Raw genomic sequence first — 21,598 nt, forward strand, 5'->3', positions numbered from 1 at the left:
TGGTGAAACTATTGGAAAGTCCTGGACTTAAGGATGAATTCAAAAGTTAAAGAATTAATCTTTAAAGAATTTATCTTGTTTGAAAGAAACAAATCTAATATGGAGTTAGATTTATTCTTCCCTATTACATGAACAGGGACAAGTTTCGTACCCTCTCTAAGCTTCTTTCTTGATGTGCATTCATGCTGTCACTTCAGTCATGTCAGGCTCTGTGTGACAAAATGAACTGTAGCCCACCAGGCTGCTCTGTCCATGGGATTCTCCAGGCAAGAGTACTGGAGTGGGTTGCTATTTCCTTCTCCGGGGGATCTTCCCAACCCAAGGATCGAACCTGCATCTCTCATGTCTCCTGCAGTGGTAGGCAGGTTCTCTACCACTAGCACCACCTGGGAAAACCACTTTTTGATAGTTAATTGTTTTTTGACTGCACCGCATGGCATGTGGGATCTAGTTCCCTGACCTGGGATCAAACCTGCATCCCCTACATTGGAAGCATGGAGTCTTAACCAATGGACCACCAGGGAAGTCCCCTCTAGTTACTTTTAAATGGTGTAGGGGGGAAATGTATAGTTAAAAATCAAGCAAATGTGACAAAATGTTAGCAATTGGTGGGTCTAGGTTATGAGCATACAGTACTTACATGCTTTGTATTGTTCTATCAACATTTCTGTAGGTTTGACTTTTTTCAAAACAGAAAAATAAACCTGAGAATAGTGGTAGTGGTTCAGTTCAGTTCAGTTCAGTTCAGTCGCTCAGTCGTGTCCGACTCTCTGTGACCCCATGAATCACAGCACGCCAGGCCTCCCTGTCCATCACCAATTCCTGGAGTTCACTTAAACTCATGTCCACAGAGTCGGTGATGCCATCCAGCCATCTCATTCTTGGTCGTCCCCTTCTCCTCCCGCCCCCAACCTTTCCCAGCATCAGAGTCTTTCCCAGTGAGTCAACTCGTCGCATGAGGTGGCCAAAGTATTGGAGTTTCAGCTTTAGCATCAGTCCTTCCAATGAACACCCAGGATCGATCTCCCTTAGAATGGACTGGTTGGATCTCCTTGCGGTACAAGGAACTCTCAAGAGTCTTCTCCAATACCACAGTTCAAAAGCATCAATTCTTCGGTGATCAGCTTTCTTCACAGTCCAACTTTCACATCCGTACATGACCATGGGAAAAACCATAGCCTTGACTAGACGGACCTTGGTTGGCGAAGTAATGTCTCTGCTTTTTAATATATTATCAAGGTTGCTCATAACGTTCCTTCCAAGGAGTAAGCGTCTTTTAATTTCATGGCTGCAATCAGCATCTGCAGTGATTTTGGAGCCCCCCAAAATAAAGTCTGACACTGTTTCCACTGTTTTTCCATCTATTTCCCATGAAGTGGTAAAGAGTGGTAATTAGTGGTAAAATAGAGCTAGTGGTAAAGAACCCGCCTGTCAATGCAGGAGACATAAGAGACGCTTCTCTTTCTCTGGGGGTTCAATCTCTGGGGGGAAGATCCCCTGGAGGAGGGCATGGCAACCCAATCCAGTATTCTTTCCTGGAGAATCCCATAGACAGAGAAGCCTGGCAGGCTACCATGCATGGGGTCACAAAGAGTTGCAGGTGACTGAAGCGACAGTGCATACAAGGGAGGAGGCAGGGTTGATTATTGCAAATCTTGGTGTAAGAGTCCTTTGTTCCCACAGCTGTCCAGATAGATGAAGTATTCCTATAAATCTCCAACAGGACAATCTGTTCTTCTCTGTTCTGCAACTTTTCATCTTTATAGGAATGGAAAAGTGTTATACCCTTAAAAGTCAGAGCCTTGAGAATGGGCTTTCCTGTGTATTTCAAGCTATAGGCGACATTCTTAACCCAATAGAATACAAAGGTTAAAATAAAAGGAACAGATCTAATACGGAGTCAGATTTATTCTTCCCTATTACATGGACATGGACAAGATTCTTACTGTCTCTAAACTTCTTTCTTGATGATTAAAAAAGCAAAGAAACAAGCTATGCCTTGCATCCTCCCTAAATATTTTCTGAACACCAGTCATGGTAACAGATATTAAGTGCTTTGCAAACAGCAGAGACCTTCCTGGGCACAAAGAGTCACCCATGTGATTATTTGGGCAGCACCAAGTGGTCCTAGATCACCTGGCCAAGCCTCTTGCCTTCAGCTGTCTTAACTCCAGCCAGTCTCTGCTGCCACAGCCGCCTCAACATGCATATGCATGACTGGCTTCCTGGCTTCTCTGCTCAGAGCATCTCTGCAGACGCACGGCCCTGCTCCTGAGAACTGGAGGGCAGAGCAACTCGCACAGCAGACTCCTGCCTGCCTGCTTCTCAGCACTCTGCCCACCCTTCCTGATCCCTGGCAGCCAGCTGGCTCCCATGAAACCACCGAAGGCATCCCAGCGTTTTAGAAGCATCCGGAGAAACGCCAACCAGCACTACCTCTATCAGGAGTCCCTGCTGCTCAGGTGAGCCGTCCCGCCCATCCACTGAGCAGTGAAGGCAGGTGTGTGAGGAGGAAAAGCCTGGGTCCCCCTTGCTTGCATCTCTCCAGAGGACCAAGTGCCCATCTTCCTGGGTTCTCCTTCAGAATAAGCTCAGAAACTCCTTTATCCAGGTCCTTATCCGTCAAGGAAGACAATCTCAGTTGTGTGCACAGAGGGTAGTGTCTACCTGCTTCTGATCAGCATCGAAAAGCTTACACCCCAACCTGCCTTTATTGCTGGCCAAACCCACAGTCGTGCTTTATCTGTTTTCTCTTCTCTTTACTCCATCAGCAGTATCAAGAGAGAGCAGATAATACATCTGTCATAATAAATGAGGTTTCTGTTGGAGTATAGACTAGTTAGAAGTGGGGGAGTGTTACTTGAATTTGTTAAACATTTACAAAGGTATATTAAAACCTCCATAAATTCGGAGAAGCTGGAGAAAATTCTCCTTGGAGTAAGTAAAAACAATCTGAATTAGAAATAACAAAGGAATTATTTCCCCTTACCTTTAAGTGCTTCCTTGAAGAAATAGCCATAGCACAATACTTTATCCCCTCCTGAAAAGCTGCTTTAGGGTACATGTGTCCTTTTGAATTAAGCACAGGAAGCTCAGCTCAGGTGCCCTGTGATGATCTACAAGGATGGACTGGCTGGGGTAGGGATGGCACGGTCCAAGGGGAAGGGGATATATGTTATACTTTAAGCTGATTTCACTTCATTGTACAGCAGAAACTGTTATGGAGTCCAAGCTGACTCTGCTTGCCAAACGACAGGCCAATGAATCTGAGAGAGGAGGGGTTGAGGCAAGGAACAGATTTTAACTGGGGAGCCGGCTGTCGGAGAAGATGGAAGGCTAGCGCCTCAAAATAACCATCTTGTTACGGCTTGGTTGCCAGGACCTTTCTTTGATCAGAGATGGGGGGAAGTGAGGAAACAAAAGTAAAAAGACTTCAATCCTTACAATATCCTCTAGAATGGCAAGTCTCAGGCAGGGGGATGTGTTAGTTTCACTTCCTTGCAGTCCTTCACAGGTGGGTGGCTCAGGCAGGCCATTATGTATGTTTAATAACAAAAAAGGGTTAAAGGCACAGAAGCAGTTCCAACATAAATTCAAAATTAACCTTTCCTAGTTACAAAACTAACACAACATTGTAAACCAATTATATTCCAATAGATAAAAAAGAATATGTAACATTACAGAAAAAAATTTGCATTAGAATTAGTGCATTCATTTTCACTGGGAATAAATGTTGCTACACATTGGAAAGTTGTTCTCCTTAGAGAGTAACTAATATCCTGAAATATTTGCCTGTGTAAATTGGTTTAGCTAATTTGTTCATAGAAACAGCTGCCTGTTTCCCATCCTTATCTCAGATTTCAAATGAATCCAAGCAGGAGTGCGGAGTGGGGGGGCTCTCTAGATGAGATAGTTTGGTTTTTATTAATTTTACATCCAGAGTTAGGGGGCAGGAGGAGTACTTTCTTTAAAATTAAGCTGATTATTTCAGTTATCCTGTAAAAGAAATTGTTTTGCCACCAAAAAGGCTGCTCTTCAGGAATTCTACATAAGTACTTTCTTGGTTCCTTTTATGACAGCTTCTGATAGCATCTTTTATCCTTCGAAGCTTTTATCTTTCACTGATCCATCAAAGTTATAGAAGCCAGTGAATGTGTTCCAGTGGCTGCTAACACTACTGGATTCTCTCTCCAACGCCCCAGATCCCTCTCCTCTTCTTCCACACACACCAGCTTCATACAGATGACTCCCAGAGAGCAAGAAGCTGAACTTACCCAGGGCAAGATCTTGGCCGGAAGCAATTTTACTAATCCGATTTCCTCCTTAATGCCCTGATCCATTCAGCAACTTGGAGGACAGCTTTACTGCAGATGAAACGGGGGACAGCCATGATCCAGAACAAATCTTTCAGAACATACAGTTCCAGAAAGACCTCATGGCAAACATTCGCTGTCGACCCTGGACCATGGGGCAGAAGCTGAGGGCCCTGAGGTAAGGGCACTGACAGCACCAGTTGGCTATTGCAAGTGCATGTGTGCTAATCTGCGTCAGCCCTGTTTGACTCTTTGCGATCCCAAGGACTGCAGCCTGCCAGGCTCTGTCTGTGGGATTCTCCAGGCAAGAATACTGCAGAGGGTTGCCAAGGCCTTCTCCAGAAATCAACTCTATTTAAAAAAAACACAAAGAGTCATGTAGAGACTTCACTGGTGGTCCAGTGGTTGGGACTTTCCGTTACAATGCAGAGGCTGTGGTTTCCTTCCTGGTCAAGGAGCAAAGATCCCACTGCCTCAGAGCCAAAAAAAAAACCCAAAACATAAAACAAGCAATATTGTAACATATTGACAAAGTCTTTAAAAATGGTCCACATCAAAAAAAAAAAAATCTAAGTCATGTATTCTATCAGAATTTTGAAAAGCATACAGAAACTTTGATGATTAATGATTATCTGAACTGTAAGAGGGTGAGTCTCTTTTAACCTGCAGGGAGAGCAAAGCAAATGATAACTTTTCAGTCAGGATTCAAGGAATGAACCAGGCCTTCCTCCATAAGTGTAGCCAGGGCTCTGAGACGCCGATATCAGGGAGGCCCAGGCCAGCCATCAAGGTCTCGGAGAACAGCTTGCCCTTCAAGACCTGCATTTGTCATCCCCTGACACCTGTCTCCTCCCAGTCACCTTGAGAAACTACTGGAGCAATGCTCCAGTAATTGGACCTTCGGAGACTCACCAGGTCGGTGGAAGGCAGAGAGAGCAGTGGACCCTGACTGCTCCAGGCTCAAGGGAGTGTTGCTGAGGCAGAGAAAGCAGGGAACTCCAGCCTTCGGTCTGGACCTACAGCCACCTGTCTGGGAGGACAGAGCATGTATTTGTTACCTGTAGAGAGGCTGGTCTGTGACGGGTCCCGGGTTAGGAACTGTCCCCACTGCTGTTACTGACCAGGGTTCTTGGCATCCTTCAGTTTAGTTCAGTCGCTCAGTTCTGTCTGACTCTTTGTAACCCCATGGACCATAGCACGCCAGGCCTCCCTGTCCTCCACTGTCTCCCAGAGTTTGCTCAAATTTATGTCCATTGAATTGGTGATGCCATCCAACCATCTTATCCTCTGCCGCCCTCTTCTCCTTTTGCGTCCAGTGTTCCCCAGCAACAGGATCTTTTCCAGTGAGTCAGCTCTTCTCACCAGGTGGCCAAAGTATTGGATCTTCAGCTTCAGCTTCAGTCCTTACAATGAATATTCAGGTTTCTTTTAGGATTGACTGGTTTGATCTAGGACTGGAAAGATTGAGGGCAGGAGGGAAAGGGGCAGCAGAGGATGAGATGGTTGGATGGCATCACCGACTCAATGGACCTGAGTTTGATCCAACTCTGGGAGACAGTGGCGTACAGGGGAGCCTGGCGTGCTGCAGTCCTTGGGGTCTTGAAGAGTCAGACACGACTTGGAGACTGAACCTCAGCTGGTTATCAAAAGTTAGAAAATGCAAGATTTGCATAAGTGCATCTCTTCTCCACCGTTTGGCTATCTATTCCTACTGCACAGTCACACGTGTTGCTGAGATTACCAGGGTGATAAACTTGTGCTCACCACCATGTTTTTCTTCCTTTCTCAGGCGAGCAAAGGATATTGTGCTGAAGTTTGAAGGGCGGTTGACCAGGACTCGAGGCTACCAAGCAGCCGGTGCAGAGGTAAAGAGCACACACGCCCAGGTGCCCACCCTTCCTCTGGTCCCCTAGCCCTGGCAGTTGTACTTAACCTTGCATTTGCTGTACTGTATGGGTTATAAACGTCCATCATTAATAGTTGTTGAACAGTATGGCAAGCTCAAAGGTCCGAGTTTCCCAAAACTTGCATTTGAAGTCCCGATGACGTCACTTAACAAATTGTGTGCCCCCAAGGAAGCCCAACTCATCAGAAAAAGATCTTCCCTTGGGAGAATGATCTGGCCTCTTTCCCAAGTGAAGCCCAATTATGTGTGTTGGTTTTCTTCACTGTATTTCATCTAATGAGAAAGTTGCAGGCATATTACAATGCTCATTTTATAATACAGTGCTAGATTATTGCTTGTTACTTTTCCCATCCAATTACTTACAGTTGAACTTTAGTATACATGAAAGTGTCTATTAATAAAGACATTCCAACAGTTTTCATAAAGGCTTCAAAAACAATGAAAAAAATTATTTCTTCCATTATAATCCTCTACTTTCCATAGTATCTCTTGGTGGGGGATGAAGTAGATAAGAGTAACTTATACTGCTTTGCTAGTATCTTTCTTTAAACTTCACGTTTCAGTCATTGGATATATAATTTTCACATCAGACTAATTATGTTGTTAGTCTAACAACTCGTGTCACTAACTCGTGTCCAACTCTTTGCAACCCCATGGACTGTAGCCACGAGGTTCCTCTGTCCATGGAATTTCCCAGGCAAGAATATTGGAATGGGTTGCCATTTCCTTCTCCAGGGGATCTTCCAAACCCAGGGACTGAACCCACGGTTCCTGCATTGGCAGATGAATTCTTTACCATCTGAGCCACCAGGGAAGCCCCAGAGTAATTATAGCATACAAATATTTTTGCCTTGCTTTTTTTTTTTTCACTTAATACCATAACAAGGATTTTTCTCCATGTTGCTATGTTTATTTTTCACTATGTTTTTATACTTATTGTTTTCTATGACTCTGTAATATTCTATCAGGAAGATGTACGTTAATTTAATTAGTTACTTGCCTGCTGGTGATATTTAAATAGCTTCTGATTTTTCACTGCTGTTAACAGACCTGCAAAGATTGCCTTTGTATGGATGGCTTTTCCAGTCTTTTAAAAGTCTTTTTCTAGGATACATGTCAAAACTATGACCTCTGTAGAAAAAAGGATGATCCGTGTATTTTGGTTCTTGATAAATATTAGTCAATTGTTTTCCAAAAGCATTCACCATCCACTATGAAGACAGCAGATTTTTGCATTCTGACACTTTGGTTCTTCCCCTCCTCATTCATAACATCATTTCTCTACCCCCTTTTTTTGGGGGGGGTTGACTTTATTCATTCTTATATCTCGTATGATAGTGATCAATGATTGTGTCTTTTTTATCGGGATATCATTGCTTTACAATGTTGTGTTGGTTTCTGCTGTACAACAAAATGAATCAACTATATATATACATATATCCCCTACAGGGACGGGGGAGCCTGGTGGGCTTCCATCTATGGGGTTACACAGAGTCGGACATGACTGAAGTGACTTAGCAGCAGCAGCAGCAGCAGCAGCAGCAGCCACCCTCATCCCTCCTCTCTAGGTCATCACAGAGCACCAGGTTGAGCCCCCTGTGCTTTACAACATCTTCTCACTAGCTGTCTATTTTATGCATGGTAGTATATATATATATATCAATCCCAGTCTCCCAGTTTGTCCCACCCATCTTCCCCTGCCTTGTCCACATGTCCCTTCTCTACAAGTGTGTCTATATTTCTGCCTGGGAAATAGGTTCATCTGTACCATTTTTCTAGATTCCATACATATGCATTAGTATATGATATTTGTTTTTCTCTTTCTTACTTCAGTTCAGTTGCTTAGTTGTGTCCGACTCTTTTTTTTTTTTAAACTTTTACAAGAAATTCTGATTTTTATTTCAGTATTTCATAAAACTTAATTGATGGCAAAGTACAGAAGGGCATTTGAAGAAATACTTTGCAACAAAGCTTCCCTTTGCTTCTCAAAAGTTAAAAGTTGGATTTTTCAAATCAAGTATTTCCCTAATATTAACTCAAAGTAGCTTGCTACACACCCTTGTCTATTTATCTACATACTGCACATTTAAGGATACACACTTATGATTAAAACAGCACACAATGAAAAAGCAAGTTTGCCCCTAAAACTACGTTAAATTCTTTATGTAACTCCCGACAAACCTCTACTTCTTAAAATAAGGAATTCTTACTGCTAGAAATGTCAAATGGGAAAGTACCTGCCATGCTTCATAACTTTTTTTGTAACTCAGTTGTCATTTCTTTCCTCTCCAAAATCTACATTTTTCCTCATCCTTAAGTGTGTACATCACTTGATCTCTTTTGTTCTTTGTAGGATTATAAAGTGAAAGTGAAGTAGCTTAGTCGTGTCCGACTCTTTGCGACCCCATGGTCTGTAGCCTACCAGGCTCCTCTGTCCATGGGATTCTCTAGGCAAGAATACTGGAGTGGGTTGCCATTTCCTTCACCAGTTGTGCCCGACTCTTTGTGAACCCATGGACTGCAGCATGCCAGGCCTCCCTGTCCATCACCAACTCCCAGAGCTTGCTCACACTCATGTCCATTGAGTCGGCGATGTCATCCAACCATGCCATCCTCAGTCTCCCCCTTCTCCTCCTGCCTTCAATCTTTCCCAGCATGAGGGTCTTTTCCAATGAGTCAGTTCTTCACATCAGGTGGCCAAAGTATTGAAGTTTCAGCTTCAAAATCAGTCCTTCCAATGAATATTCACAACTGATTTCCTTTAAGATTGACTGGTTGGATCTCCTTGCAGTCCAAACGACTCTCAAGAGTCTTCTCCAACACCACAGTTCAAAAGCATCAATTCTTTGGCGCTCAGCTTTCTTTATAGTCCAACTCTCACATCCATACATGACCACTGGGAAAACCATAGCTTTGAGTAGACAGACATTTGTTGGCAAAGTAATGTCTCTGCTTTTTAATATGCTGTCTAGGTTGGTCATAACTGTTCTTTCAAGGAGCAAGCGTCTTTTAATTTCATGGCTTCAGTCACCATCTGCTGTGATTTTGGAGCCCAGGAAAATAAAGTCTCTCACTGTTTCCATTGTTTCCCCATCTATTTGCCATGAAGTGATGGGACCAGATGCCATAATCTTAGTTTTCTGAATGTTGAGTTTGAAGCCTACTTTTTCACTCTCCTCTTTCACTTTCATCAAGAGGCTCTTTAGTTCTTCTCTTTCTGCCATAAGGGTGGTGTCATCTGCGTTGAGGTTATTGATATTTCTCCTGGTAATCTTGATTCCAGCTTGTGCTTCTTCCAGCCTAGTGTTTCTCATGATGTACTCTGCATATAAGTTAAACAAGCTGGGTGACAAAATACAGCCTTGACATACTTTCTTTCTGACTTACTTCACTCTATATGACAGACTTTAGGTCCATCCACATCTGTCCAAATGACCCAATTTTGTTCCTTTTTATGGCTGGGTAATATTCCATCTTACATACATTAATGTACATTGTGTATACATTACATTTAGAATTAAATCCAGACTCCTTCCTCTGACCCACCAGATCAGCCATTTCCTACCTTTTTGACCTCATCTCATTCCTTTCTTCTTATTCTTTTCTATAAAACGCCCAGCTCATGCTAACCCACAGGTTTCTTCTGGCTATTCTCCCTTTCTAGGTAGCTCCTCTAAGGACTTATTATTTTTTGAACTATTGATTAATTTTCATTCACATCTCAGCTCACGTATGACCTCCCCAGATAGACCTTCCTTGACCATTCGTTTCAAAGAGCTATCCCCCAGTTCTAATGAGCTGAATTCTTTGTTGTTTCCTCCCCTCTACCTGGATGCCAACTCCACACCAGCTGATAGCTCACATGTCTTGCTCATGATTTGTATCCGAGGTACTGGAAACACAACGTAGGTGGTCAGTACACACTCTGGATGGACAGATTGTTCATAAGCTATAATACATGTTGTTAGTACACATCTGCTCCCGATGATCTTAGAAGCCTTACCAAATCTCAATAATCCGGGCCTGAAATTAGGACCCACTTCTTCCTTGGTTTTGCTTAATTTTGTGTTCACTTTGCTCTAAAAAGTCTTCCCTGGTGGCTCAGATGGTACAGAGTAGGCCTGCCATGTAGGAGACCTGGGTTTGATTCCTGGGCTGGGATAATCCCCTGGAAAAGGGAATGGCAACCCACTCTAGTATTCTTGCTTGGAGAATCCCATGGACAGAGGATCCTGGTGGCTACAGATCATGGGGTTGAAAAGTTGGACATGACTGAGCGACTGAGCATGCCCACTGGGAGCCTCACCCCCACGCAGGACCTGGGCTCCACACAATCACTGCCACTGTCGTGAATGTCAAGTCCTCTAACACTGCTCTCTCCTCTCTAGCTGTGGCGGAAGTTTGCTCGTCTGGCCTGTAACTTCGTGGTCATCTTCATCCCCTGGGAAATGAGGATAAAGAAAATCGAAAGTAAGTGCTGGCACTTGGAGGAGTGGGGTGGGAGGTGGTGCTGGTGGCCAGCCAGCAGTGAGGTCTGAGATGGGTCTGGGGCGAACTGGTACCTACACTGGGCAGTCAGGGCCCTTGTACACACAGTGATGACTGAGGCTGCCCAGGGTCTGTGGAGGTGGGAGACACAGTGTTTGTCTGTCTCTACCACCTCCCAGGATAAAAACAGCCCCACATTCTGCTGGGGCTCTGTCAGTTCTCTATCAGTTCATGCCTTAGACACAATATAAACCCAGAAATGACAGAGGGGGAAAACTGTTAGATGAATAAAAGGATAACATGGGTAATTATAAAACTAAATGCAAAGATTAGCATTTTGAGAGAGGTGACTGTACACATTTAGAAAAATACACCCCCCGCCCCAGTTAAATCAATCATAGTAACATTTGAAAGCACACACACAGGGGAACTTCCCTGGTGGTTCAGTGGTTAAGAATTTAACACTCCCAACACAGGGGTCATGGGTTTGATCCCTGCTCAGGGAACTAAGATCCCAAATGCTGCACAGCACAGATGAAATAAATAAATGTTTAAAAGAATAAAAACACACATAGTACAAACACACAAATGCAACACACACACAGGAATAAATGTAACCAGAAGTCTGAAATAAAGAAAACTAAAATTTGATCATAAGATATTTAAAGCATTTTGTGAAGAGACAGAATGATTTAATATTTGGGAGGTGTTGATTTTCTCAATATCAATTTGTAAGTTTTAATGCAATTTCAATGAAATTACAATACAGTGTGTTTTGTATGTATATGTATATGGAAAAAACAACTAATTGAAAACTTTTTTAAAAGGAAAAACTCAAATGAACTTGCATAACCAAAATGTTTAAATAAAATACATTATAAAAACTACAGGAATTGAAACATGTAGCATTAAGCCCGGAGAAGGCAATAGCAAGCCACTCAAGTACTCTTGCCTGGAAAATCCCATGGATGGAGGAGCCTGGTAGGCTGCAGTCCGTGGGGTCGCTAAGGGTCGGACACGACTGAGTGACTTCACTTTCACTTTTCACTTTCACACATTGGAGAAGGAAATGGCAACCCATTCCGGTGTTCTTGCCTGGAGAGTCCCAGGGACGGGGGAGCCTGGTGGGCTTCCGTCTATGGGGTCACACAGAGTCGGACATGACTGAAGTGACTTAGCAGCAGCAGAAGCAGCAGCAGCAGCATTAAGCCATATGGATGCTGGAACAGTTGATTCAACTGTTTTAAAGAATAACCTAGATCTTTCACTTTAAAGTTCAATTAGGTCAGTTTAGATGCTCACTTGTGTTTGACTCTTGCCACCCCATGGACTGCAGCATGCCAGGCTTCCCTGTCCATCACCAACTCCTGGAGTTTACTCAAACTCATGCCCATCAAGTCAGTGATGCCATCCAGCCATCTCATCCTCTGTCATCCCCTTCTCCTCCTGCCTTCAATCTTTCCTAGCATCAGGATCTTTTCTAATGAGTCAGTTCTTCACATTAGGTGACCAAAGTATTGGAGTTTCAGCTTCAACATCAGTCCTTCCAATGAATATTCAAGACTGATTTCCTTTAGGATTGACAAATTGGATTTCCTTGCAGTCCAAGCGACTCTCAAGAGTCTTCTCCAATGCCACAGTTCAAAAGCATCAATTCTTTGGTGCTTAGCTTTCTTTATAGTCCAAAGACTATAAAGTCACATCCATACATGACCACTGGAAAAACCACAGTTTTGACTAGATGGACCTTTGTCGGTAAAGTAATGTGCTGCTTTTTAATAGGCTGTCTAGGTTGGTCATAACTTTTCTTCCAAGGAGCAAGCATCTTTTAATTTCATGGCTGCAGTCATCATCTGCAGTGATTTTGGGGCCCAGGAAAATAAAGTCTATCACTGTTTCCATTGTTTCCCCATGAAGTGAGGGACCAGATACCATGATCTTTGTTTTCTGAATGTTGAGTTTGAAGCCAACTTTTTCACTCTCCTCTTTCACTTTCATCAAGAGGCTCTTTAGTTTCTTCTTCTCTTTCTGCCATAAGGGTGGTGTCATCTGCATATCTAAGGTTATTGATGGCGTGCTGTGATTCATGGGGTCGTGGAGAGTCGGACACAATGGAGCGACTGAACTGAACTGAACTCTGCATATAAGTTAAATAAGCAGGGTGACAATATACAGTCTTGACTTAACTCCTTTCCCTATTTGAAACTAGTCTGTTTTTCCATGTCCAGTTCTGTTTCTTCTTGACCTGCATACAGATTTCTCAGGAGTCAGGTCAGGTGGTCTGGTATTTCCATCTTTTGGAGAATTTTCCACAGTTTGTTGTGATCCACAGAGTCAAAGGCTTTGGCATAGTCGGTAAAGCAGAAGTAGATGTTTTTCTAGAACTCTCTTGCTTTTTTGATGATCCAATGGATGTTGGTGATTTGATTTCTGGCTCCTCTGCCTTTTCAAAATCCAGCTTGAACATCTGGAAGTTGTTCATGTACTGTTGAAGCCTGGGTTGGAGAATTTTGAGCATTACTTTGCTAGCATGTGAGATGAGTGCAGTTCTGTGGTAGTCTGAACATTCTTTGGTATCGCCTTTCTTTGGGATTGGAATGAAAACTGACCTTTTTCAGTCCTGTGGCCACTGATGAGTTTTCCAAATTTGCTGGCATATTGAGTGCAGCACTTTCACAGCATCATCTTTTAGGATTTGAAATAGCTCAACTGGAATTCCATCACCTCCACTAGCTTTGTTCGTAGTAATGTTTCCTAAGGCCCACTTGAATTCGCATTCCAGGATGTCTGGCTCTAGGTGAGTAATCACACCATCATGCTTATATGGGTCATGAAGATATTTTTTTGTATAGTTGTTCTGTGTATTCTTGCCACCTCTTCTTAATATCTTCTGCTTCTGTTAGGTCCATACCATTTCTGTCCTTTATTGTGCCCATCTTTGCATGAAATGTTCCCTCGGTATCTCTAATTTTCTTGAAGAGATCTCTAATCTTTCCCATTCTATTGTTTTCCTCTATTTCTTTGCATTGGTCACTGAGGAAGACTTTCTTATCTCTTCTTGCTATTCTTTGGAACTCTGCATTCAAATGTGTATATTTTTCCTTTTCTCCTTTGTCTTTCACTTCTCTTCTTTTCACAGCTATTTGTAAGACCTCCTCAGACCGCCATTTTGCCTTTTTGTATTTCTTTTTCTTGGGGATGGTCTTGATCACTGTCTCCTGTACAGTGTCACAAACCTCCATCTGTAGTTCTTCAGGCACTCTATCAGATCTAATCCCTTGGATCTATTTGTCACTTCCACTGTATAATCATAAGGGATTTGATTTAAATAGGAAACTATAAGGGAATAAAAAGAAATACAAGTAATGTGATGGCAGAATGGAAGCCTGTCAAATTCTGAAAATAAAGAAGGAATCACCCAGAAAAGTACTGTTATAGTTAACCACACATAAAAGAAATTTTATGTACATAAAAAATAGAGCTAAAAGTTATATGACAAATTGAGGAGGGGAAAAGCATTTTTAGCATTTAAGTGATATTAATCCCTTTCATACCAGTGGTAGAAATGTCAGTTGGGATGCTATTTCTAGGGGAAAGTGGTAATTTGAACCAAACATCTTCAAAATGTTTATACTGTTTGATAGAACCCTTCCATTCCCTAACAACCAGAGAAAACAGCAGCCACAACAAAATCAAACGCACTTGATTCCCTGCCCAGATCTCTTTACTTGTCTGGTCCACCCTTTTTCAGCTGTTCTGAGTGCTGGCTGCTATGTCTTCTGGCCACTCCCTCCTCTCGAGGATTAGTCTTGGCCCACATTGTTCCAGATGTTGGGCAGACATCACCTGCTCCCCAGCTCCACTAGAGAGCCTACAGGCGATGACTAAGGGGTATTCAAGTCTAGCTTCTTGTTCAAAGTGGAACCAACACTATGATGCAACTTGCCCTCCAGAGCTCCCCATGGGATTAGGCTAAGCCAGGCTCACGTTGAGACCACATCTTTGCTCAGCTCTTTCCCCTCACCTCCCCTGACCCCCGACCCACTTTCTCCTGAGATTGCTTCCTCAATATATCACGTTCAGTTCAGTTCAGTCAATCAGTCATGTCTGACTCTTTGCCACCCCATGGACTGCAGCACGCCAGGCTTCCCTGTCCATCACCAACTCCTAGAGCTTGCTCAAACTCATGTCCATCGAGTCAGTGATGCCATCCCACCATCTCATCCTTTGTCGTCCCCTTCTCCTTCTGCCTTCAATCTTTCCCAGCATCAGGGTCTTTTGCAATGAGTCAGTTCTTCCCATCAGGTGGCCAAAGTATTGGAGTTTCAGCTTCAGCATCAGTCTTTCCAATGAATATTCAGGACTGATTTCCTTTAGGATGCACTGGTTGGATCCCCTTGCAGTCCAAGGGACTCTCAAGAGCCTTCTCCAATACCACAGTTCAAAACATCAACTCTTACAGCGCTCAGCTTTCTTTATAGTTCAACTCTCACATCCATACATGACCATAGGAAAAACCATAGCTTTGACTAGACGGACCTTTGTCGGTAAAGTAATATCTCTGCTTTTTAATATGCTGTCTAGGTTAGTCATAGCTTTTCTTCCAAGGAGCAAGTGTCTTTTAAGTCCATGGCAGTAGTCACCATCTGCAGTGATTTTGGAGTTAAAAAAAAAAAAATCACTGTTTCCCCATCTATTTGCCATGAAGTGATGAAAACAGATGCCATGGTCTTAGTTTTCTGAATGTTGAATTTTAAGCCAACTTTTCACCCTCCTCTTTTACTTTCATCAAGAGGCTCTTTAGTTCTCTTTCTGCCATAAGGGTGATGTCATCTGCATATCTGAAGTTATTGATATTTTTCCCAGTTATCTTGACTCCAGTTTGTGCTTCATCCAGCCCAGCACTTCACATGATATACTCTGCATATAAGTTAAATAAGCAGGGGGAAAATATACAGCCTTGACGTACTCCTTTTCCTATTTGGAGCCAGTCTGTTGTTTCATGTCCAGTTCTAACTGTTGCTTCCTGACTTGCATACAGGTTCTCAGGAGTCAGGTCAGGTGGTCTGGTATTTCCATCTCTTTAAGAATTTTCCACAGTTTGTTGTAATCCACACAGTCAAAGGCTTTGGTATAGTCAATAAAGCAGATGTTTTTCTGGAACTCTTTTTCGATTATCCAACAGATGTTGGCAATTTGATCTCTGGTTCCTCTGCCTTTTCTAAAACCAGCTTGAACATCTGGAAGTTCATGGTTCATGGACTGTTGAAGCCTGGCTTGGAGAATTTTGAGCATTACTTTGTTAGCATGTGAGATGAGTGAAATTGTGCAGTAGTTTGAACATTCTTTGGCATTGCTTTTCTTTGGGATATATGTTATGTTAGCTGAACCCTTTTCTCAGGCTCTGCTTCTAGGAAATCTGACCTTAGAAACTGATTTCTGTAGAATCATTTACGCTAGCAAATACTCTACCTAGTGAAAAGTTAGAAACTTCCAAAGAGTCAGGGAGTGGGGTTTAAGTTAAATAAAGTATGTAACATTCGTTGGATGGAACAATAAAATTCATTTTATAGGGAAATATTTAGTATGAGAAAATGTTCATAATAGATTATTAACCTTAGATGTGTAGAGACATGACAGTTTTATACCAAAAAATACACATTTAGGATGACAATGGAGTATGGATGTGAGAGTTGGACTGTGAAGAAAGCTGATCGCCGAAGAATCGATGCTTTTGAACTGTGGTGTTGGAGAAGACTCTTGAGAGTTCCTTGTACCACAAGGAGATCCAACCAGTCCATTCTAAGGGAGATCGATCCTCGGTGTTCATTGGAAGGACTGATGCTAAAGCTGAGACTGCAATACTTTGGCCACCTCATGCGACGAGTTGACTCACTGGAAAAGACTCTGATGCTGGGAAGGGTTGGGGGCGGGAGGAGAAGGGGACGACCAAGGATGAGATGGCTGGATGGCATCACCGACTCTGTGGACTTGAGTCTGAGTGAACTCCGGGAGTTGGTGATGGACAGGGAGGCCTGGCATGCTGTGATTCAGTCGGACACGACTGAGCGACTGAACTGAACTGAACTGAATTCTAGTAGTGATTTTAATTTTGTAGCCTTGGAGTTGGTGACTTTTTTTGGCTTTTTTTGTGATGTTTTGTGTTTTACTACTTATTATGAAACATAAGCTAGATTTGAAATAAAATTTCAACATGCTACTTTTCCAAAGTATGATACAAGTCCACCTGCTCCAGAAAGTCATCAGAAGTGTCGCCTACATCCCCATCCAACTTCCTCTAAGCCCCCTTGTTTTCTCAATAGAATTTGTTTTAAGTCATTTTTTGGCCTTGCTGTGGGGCACGTGGGAACCTCAGTTCCAGGACCAGGGAGTGATCCACCTGCCACCTGTCACCTTCCACTGGGTCACCTGCTGTGGAAGCAGGGAGTCTTAACCTCTAGACCACCAGGGAAGCCCCAGAAATTTGTTTTTAAATGCCCTTTTTATTTTAGAATAAGTTTAGATGTATGGAAAAGTGACAAGGAGAATTCTTATAACTCCTTTGACCACTTTCTCCTAATGTTAACATCTAACACACTGTTATTTCTTTTGAAATTAAGACAAAAGAATCCTTACAATATCCTTGGAATTTTCCAAACTATGCAAAATGAAAAAGAAATATTTTAAATTCTCAAAAAAGCTGATATTTCCGAACATAGGTGAAATGTAAATCTGATAAAAAACATTTTAGATCCATAGGACATGAGGGAAAGTATGACATTAGGGATTAAGGATGTATGTGCATAACTGGTAGATATTAAGGAATGTGTTAATCCTTCTGAATGATCATCATGGGTCAACACCCTGACAGGAACATTATGGCATTCTTAGTCTATGTCCTGCTGATATAAGAAAAAAAATGTTGCTTTACAGAGAACTTCTTGCACTGGGAGGATTTTCTTTAAACTGTGCTCTTTACCTTATCTTTCTTTAGGTCATTTTGGATCTGGTGTTGCCTCTTATTTCATATTCTTGAGATGGTTATTTGGGATCAATATTGTGCTCACGATTATGACAGGTGCTTTTATTGTTCTTCCAGAGGTAAGAACTATATCAGGAGAGTTTAAAGTGCCGCTTGTTATAAAGAAGAGATGTTTAGAGCTGTAGCATAAGACAGGCACCCTCATTATCCTTGTGGGAAGGATAATCTATGTGTCCAAACTGGGCTTGGTGAACTTTTTTCAGTAAAGGGCCAGATAGTAGATATTTCAGCTTTTGTGGGCTTCTTAAATCTGCTACATCATACAAAAGTGACTAATAACCCCTAGGTCACTAGTAAGTGTGGCTGCGTTCTGATAAAATTTTATTTATGACTGCTGAGTCACTCAGTCGTGTCTGACTCTTTGTGACCCCATGGATTGTAGCCCTCAGACACCTCTGTCCATGGGATTCTCCAGGCAAGAATACTGGAGTGGGAGGCCATTCCCTTCTCCGGGGGATCTTCCCAACCCAGGGATTGAACCCAGGTCTCCTGAATAGCAGACAGATTCTTTACCATCTGAGCCACCTGGGAAGAAATTTTCAATTTTTTTTCCAACGATTTAAAAATGTGCAGTGGTCTCCCCAGGTGGTTCAGTGGTAAAGAATCCAACTGTCAAGCAGTAGATGTGGGATTGATCCCTGGGTTGGGAAGATCCTCCAGAGAAGAAAATGGCACCCTACTCCAGCATTCTTGCCTGGGAAATCCCACAGGCAGAGGAGCCTGGGGGTCTATAGTCCATGGGGTCACAAAGAATTGGATATGACTTAGCCACTAAACCGCCACCACTCAAACCTTCCTTAGCTCTTGGGCCACACAAAAGGAAGTGTTAGACTGGATTTGGTTTATGGGCCAGTGTACAGACATTGTGTTAAAGTAAAATCCACTTCTCAACTAAACTTTATCTTTGTAAAGCAAATGGGACCATTTCCTATGCCATTATAGAAGCCCAGTGGCTTCAAACATCCTCCCTTAGAAACCATGTCCAGCCTAGAGAGTACACTCAGACAGGCCCCAATCAGGCAAATGAAAGTCTGGCCACTCATGATGATTTCCTCATCGACAAGTATCAAGCAGAATCTACTTCCTAAGAGTCTTGTAGGTGCAGTATCTTCACAGGTGCATGGAGATCAGAGGCCCATTTTCTTCCAGTCCCTTTCCACCCAGAGGACTGCATGATCACCTTTCCTCTGTCACCAGCTCATTGCAGGCCAACCGTTTGGAAGCACAGCCAGCAAGACCATCCCCAAGGAGCACATTGCATCTGCCCAAGATCTGGACACCGTTTGGTCCCTGGGGGTGAGGTTCAGGCCCAGCCACGCTCTTGTCTTGAGGTGGGAGGGGGTTGTGAATGTTCTAGAACCTGGGAGTCAGAAATGACACCGAGTGCTCTCTCTGCAGGGTTACCTCCAGTACTCAGTCCTCTTCTATGGCTACTACGGCAGGGAGAGACGGATTGGGAGAGCTGGCTACCGGTTGCCCTTGGCCTATTTCCTGGTGGGGATGGCGGTGTTTGCTTATAGCTTCATCATCCTCTTAAAAAAGTATGTCTGTTCAGTTCCTCAAAATCCATGCCAAAATGCTGTGGATGATCTCATTTCATCTTGTCACTAACCCTGCAAAGTCAGGGCATACATCTGCCCACGTTACAGATTAGGCGTGGCATCCTTGTTCAGTCCTATCTGTCTCTGCAACAACTGTATGACCTGTAGCCCACCAGGTTACTCTGTCCGTGTAGTTTTCCAGGCATGAATGGAGTGGGTTGCCATTCCCTCCTCCAGGGGATCTTTCAATCCAAGGATTAAACCTGTGCCTCCTGCATTGGCATACGGATTCTTTACCACTAGTGCCACCAGGGAAGATCTGATCCTGTGTATACACCAGCTTGTCTTCATCACCCTTGCGTCATCATAGCAAAGTTCAGGTAGAAGGGATTAGGATGAAAAAAGATAAAACAGCCATCATCATCATTATCATCAAGCAGACAAAACCTAGGGAGATGCACAGTGACTTGAGGACCTTAAGAGTTCACACAAAAATGGGTACATGTATATGTATGATTGAGTCCCTTCACTCTGCACCTAAAACTATCACAACATTGTTAATCTGCAATCAGTTCAGTTAATATCCGACTCTTTTCAATCCCATGGACTGCACCAGGCTTCACTGTCCATCGCCAACTCCCGGAGTTTGCTCAAACTCATATCCATCGAGTCAGTGATGCCATCGAACCATCTCATCCTCTGCCGTCCTCTTCTCCTCCTGCCTTCAATCTTTCCCAGCATCAGGGTCTTTTTCAATGAGTCAGCTCTTTGCAACAGGTGGCCAAAGTATTTAAATTTCAGCTTCAACATCAATCCTTCCAATGAACACCCAGGACTGATCTCCTTTAGGATGGACTAGTTGGATCTCCTTGCAGTCCAAAACCCCAATAAGAAATAAAAAGTTAAAGAAAAACAGGAACATGATAAAAATCAGCCAATAAGAATATTGTTGAAATATGTTTATTGATATGTAAGGTTATGGTTATAATTAAACTATTATAAAACAGAAAAAAACAGTAGGTGGTGCTAGTGGTAAAGAATCTGCCTGCCAGTGGAAAATAATCAAGAGACGTGTGTTCCGTCTCTGGATTGGGAAGATACGCTGGAGAAGGAAATGGAAGCCAACTCCAGTATTCTTGCCTGGATAAATTCCATGGACAGAGGAACCTAGTGGGCTATAGTCCATGGGGCTGCAGAGACTCAGACACAACTAAGTGACTGAGCATACATACTCACGTATAGGGAGATGCAGAGTGACTTGAGAACCGAAAGTTCACAGGAAGCTTTCCAGCTTAGCCTCTGGGGGGCCTCAAGACCCCACCTACAACACGAACACTTTGCTGGATGTTAGAGTTTAAGAGACAAATTGCTGTCAACTCTGGAGCAGGAGACATGGATAGACAGAAAGGGAAACGCTTCTAAGAGGAGAGAAGCTCTAGAGCAGCGGGCTTTTTTGGCACTGGGGACCAGTTTCATGGAAGACCATTTTTCCATGGACAGGATAGGGGATGGTTTGGGGATAATTCAAGCTCATTACATTTATTGTGCATTTTATTTCTATTATTATTACATTGTGATATGAAATAATTATATACCTTGCCATGATGCACACTCTCGGAGCCCTGAGCTTGTTTTCCTGCAACTAGACGGTCCCATCTAGGGGTGATGAGAGAGGGATGGGGAGCGGTTGAAGTACAGATGGAGCTTCGTTCGCTGCCCTGAGCGGCCCGGTTCCTAACAGGCCACGGACCAGTACTGGTGCATGGCCCAGGAGTTGGGGACCGCTGGCCTGAAGAACAGGAGGAGTTTCTCCTGAGGACAGAATCGCTACTCCTGCCTTACGTCTAATGCAGAGTCCTGTATAAGAGGTATCTGACAGGCTCCCACTTGGTGGGGTAGTTGCTTCATTGGGCAGGGGCTCCAAGGAGAACTAATTTAGTTCAAAGTAAAGAATTTTGTTTCACAATCACAGCTGCACACGTGCAGTGAGTGCACACACCTACAGGGACCTCCTGACCACCAGTGATGGGAGAGCTCGTGCAATGGACTCACCCAAGAATTTGCTGTTTTCACACTGCTCAAAGCAGGTGGTTGAGGACACAAGCCACAAGCGGGGCTGAACCCAGCCAGGGCTCTGCCTGTCCAGACATAGATGGGGCTCCTTGCTCCGCATGGAATCGCAGCAGCCCCCAGTGGCTGAGCCTGCTCCTGACACTGTTCTTGCATGACCCTCTCTGGTCTTTTTGTTACAATTTTAATTAGTGCTTAGTTGACTTTTCTATGTTGTGTAAGTTTACGGTATACAGCA

The 21,598-nt window shown here is 43.3% G+C and overlaps 1 protein-coding gene across 1 annotated transcript in view; it reads left to right on the plus strand.

Moving 5' to 3' along the window:
• Positions 1–2,231: 2,231 nt before the first annotated feature.
• TMC3 (transmembrane channel like 3) overlaps positions 2,232–21,598 on the plus strand; it is a 49,695-nt gene continuing 30,328 nt past the window's right edge. Inside the window, exons 1-7 of the mRNA XM_055417964.2 lie at positions 2,232–2,462; positions 4,345–4,491; positions 6,103–6,178; positions 10,608–10,689; positions 17,702–17,808; positions 18,947–19,045; positions 19,148–19,290. Coding sequence (XP_055273939.2) covers positions 2,374–2,462; positions 4,345–4,491; positions 6,103–6,178; positions 10,608–10,689; positions 17,702–17,808; positions 18,947–19,045; positions 19,148–19,290 — 743 coding nt within the window. The 5' untranslated portion in view covers positions 2,232–2,373. The remainder of the gene's footprint in view (positions 2,463–4,344; positions 4,492–6,102; positions 6,179–10,607; positions 10,690–17,701; positions 17,809–18,946; positions 19,046–19,147; positions 19,291–21,598) is intronic.

This window comes from Moschus berezovskii, chromosome 21 (genome assembly GCF_049115385.1).
Source record: "Moschus berezovskii isolate FMDL1 chromosome 21, NW_MosBer_1.0, whole genome shotgun sequence".
Lineage (NCBI taxonomy): Eukaryota > Metazoa > Chordata > Mammalia > Artiodactyla > Moschidae > Moschus > Moschus berezovskii.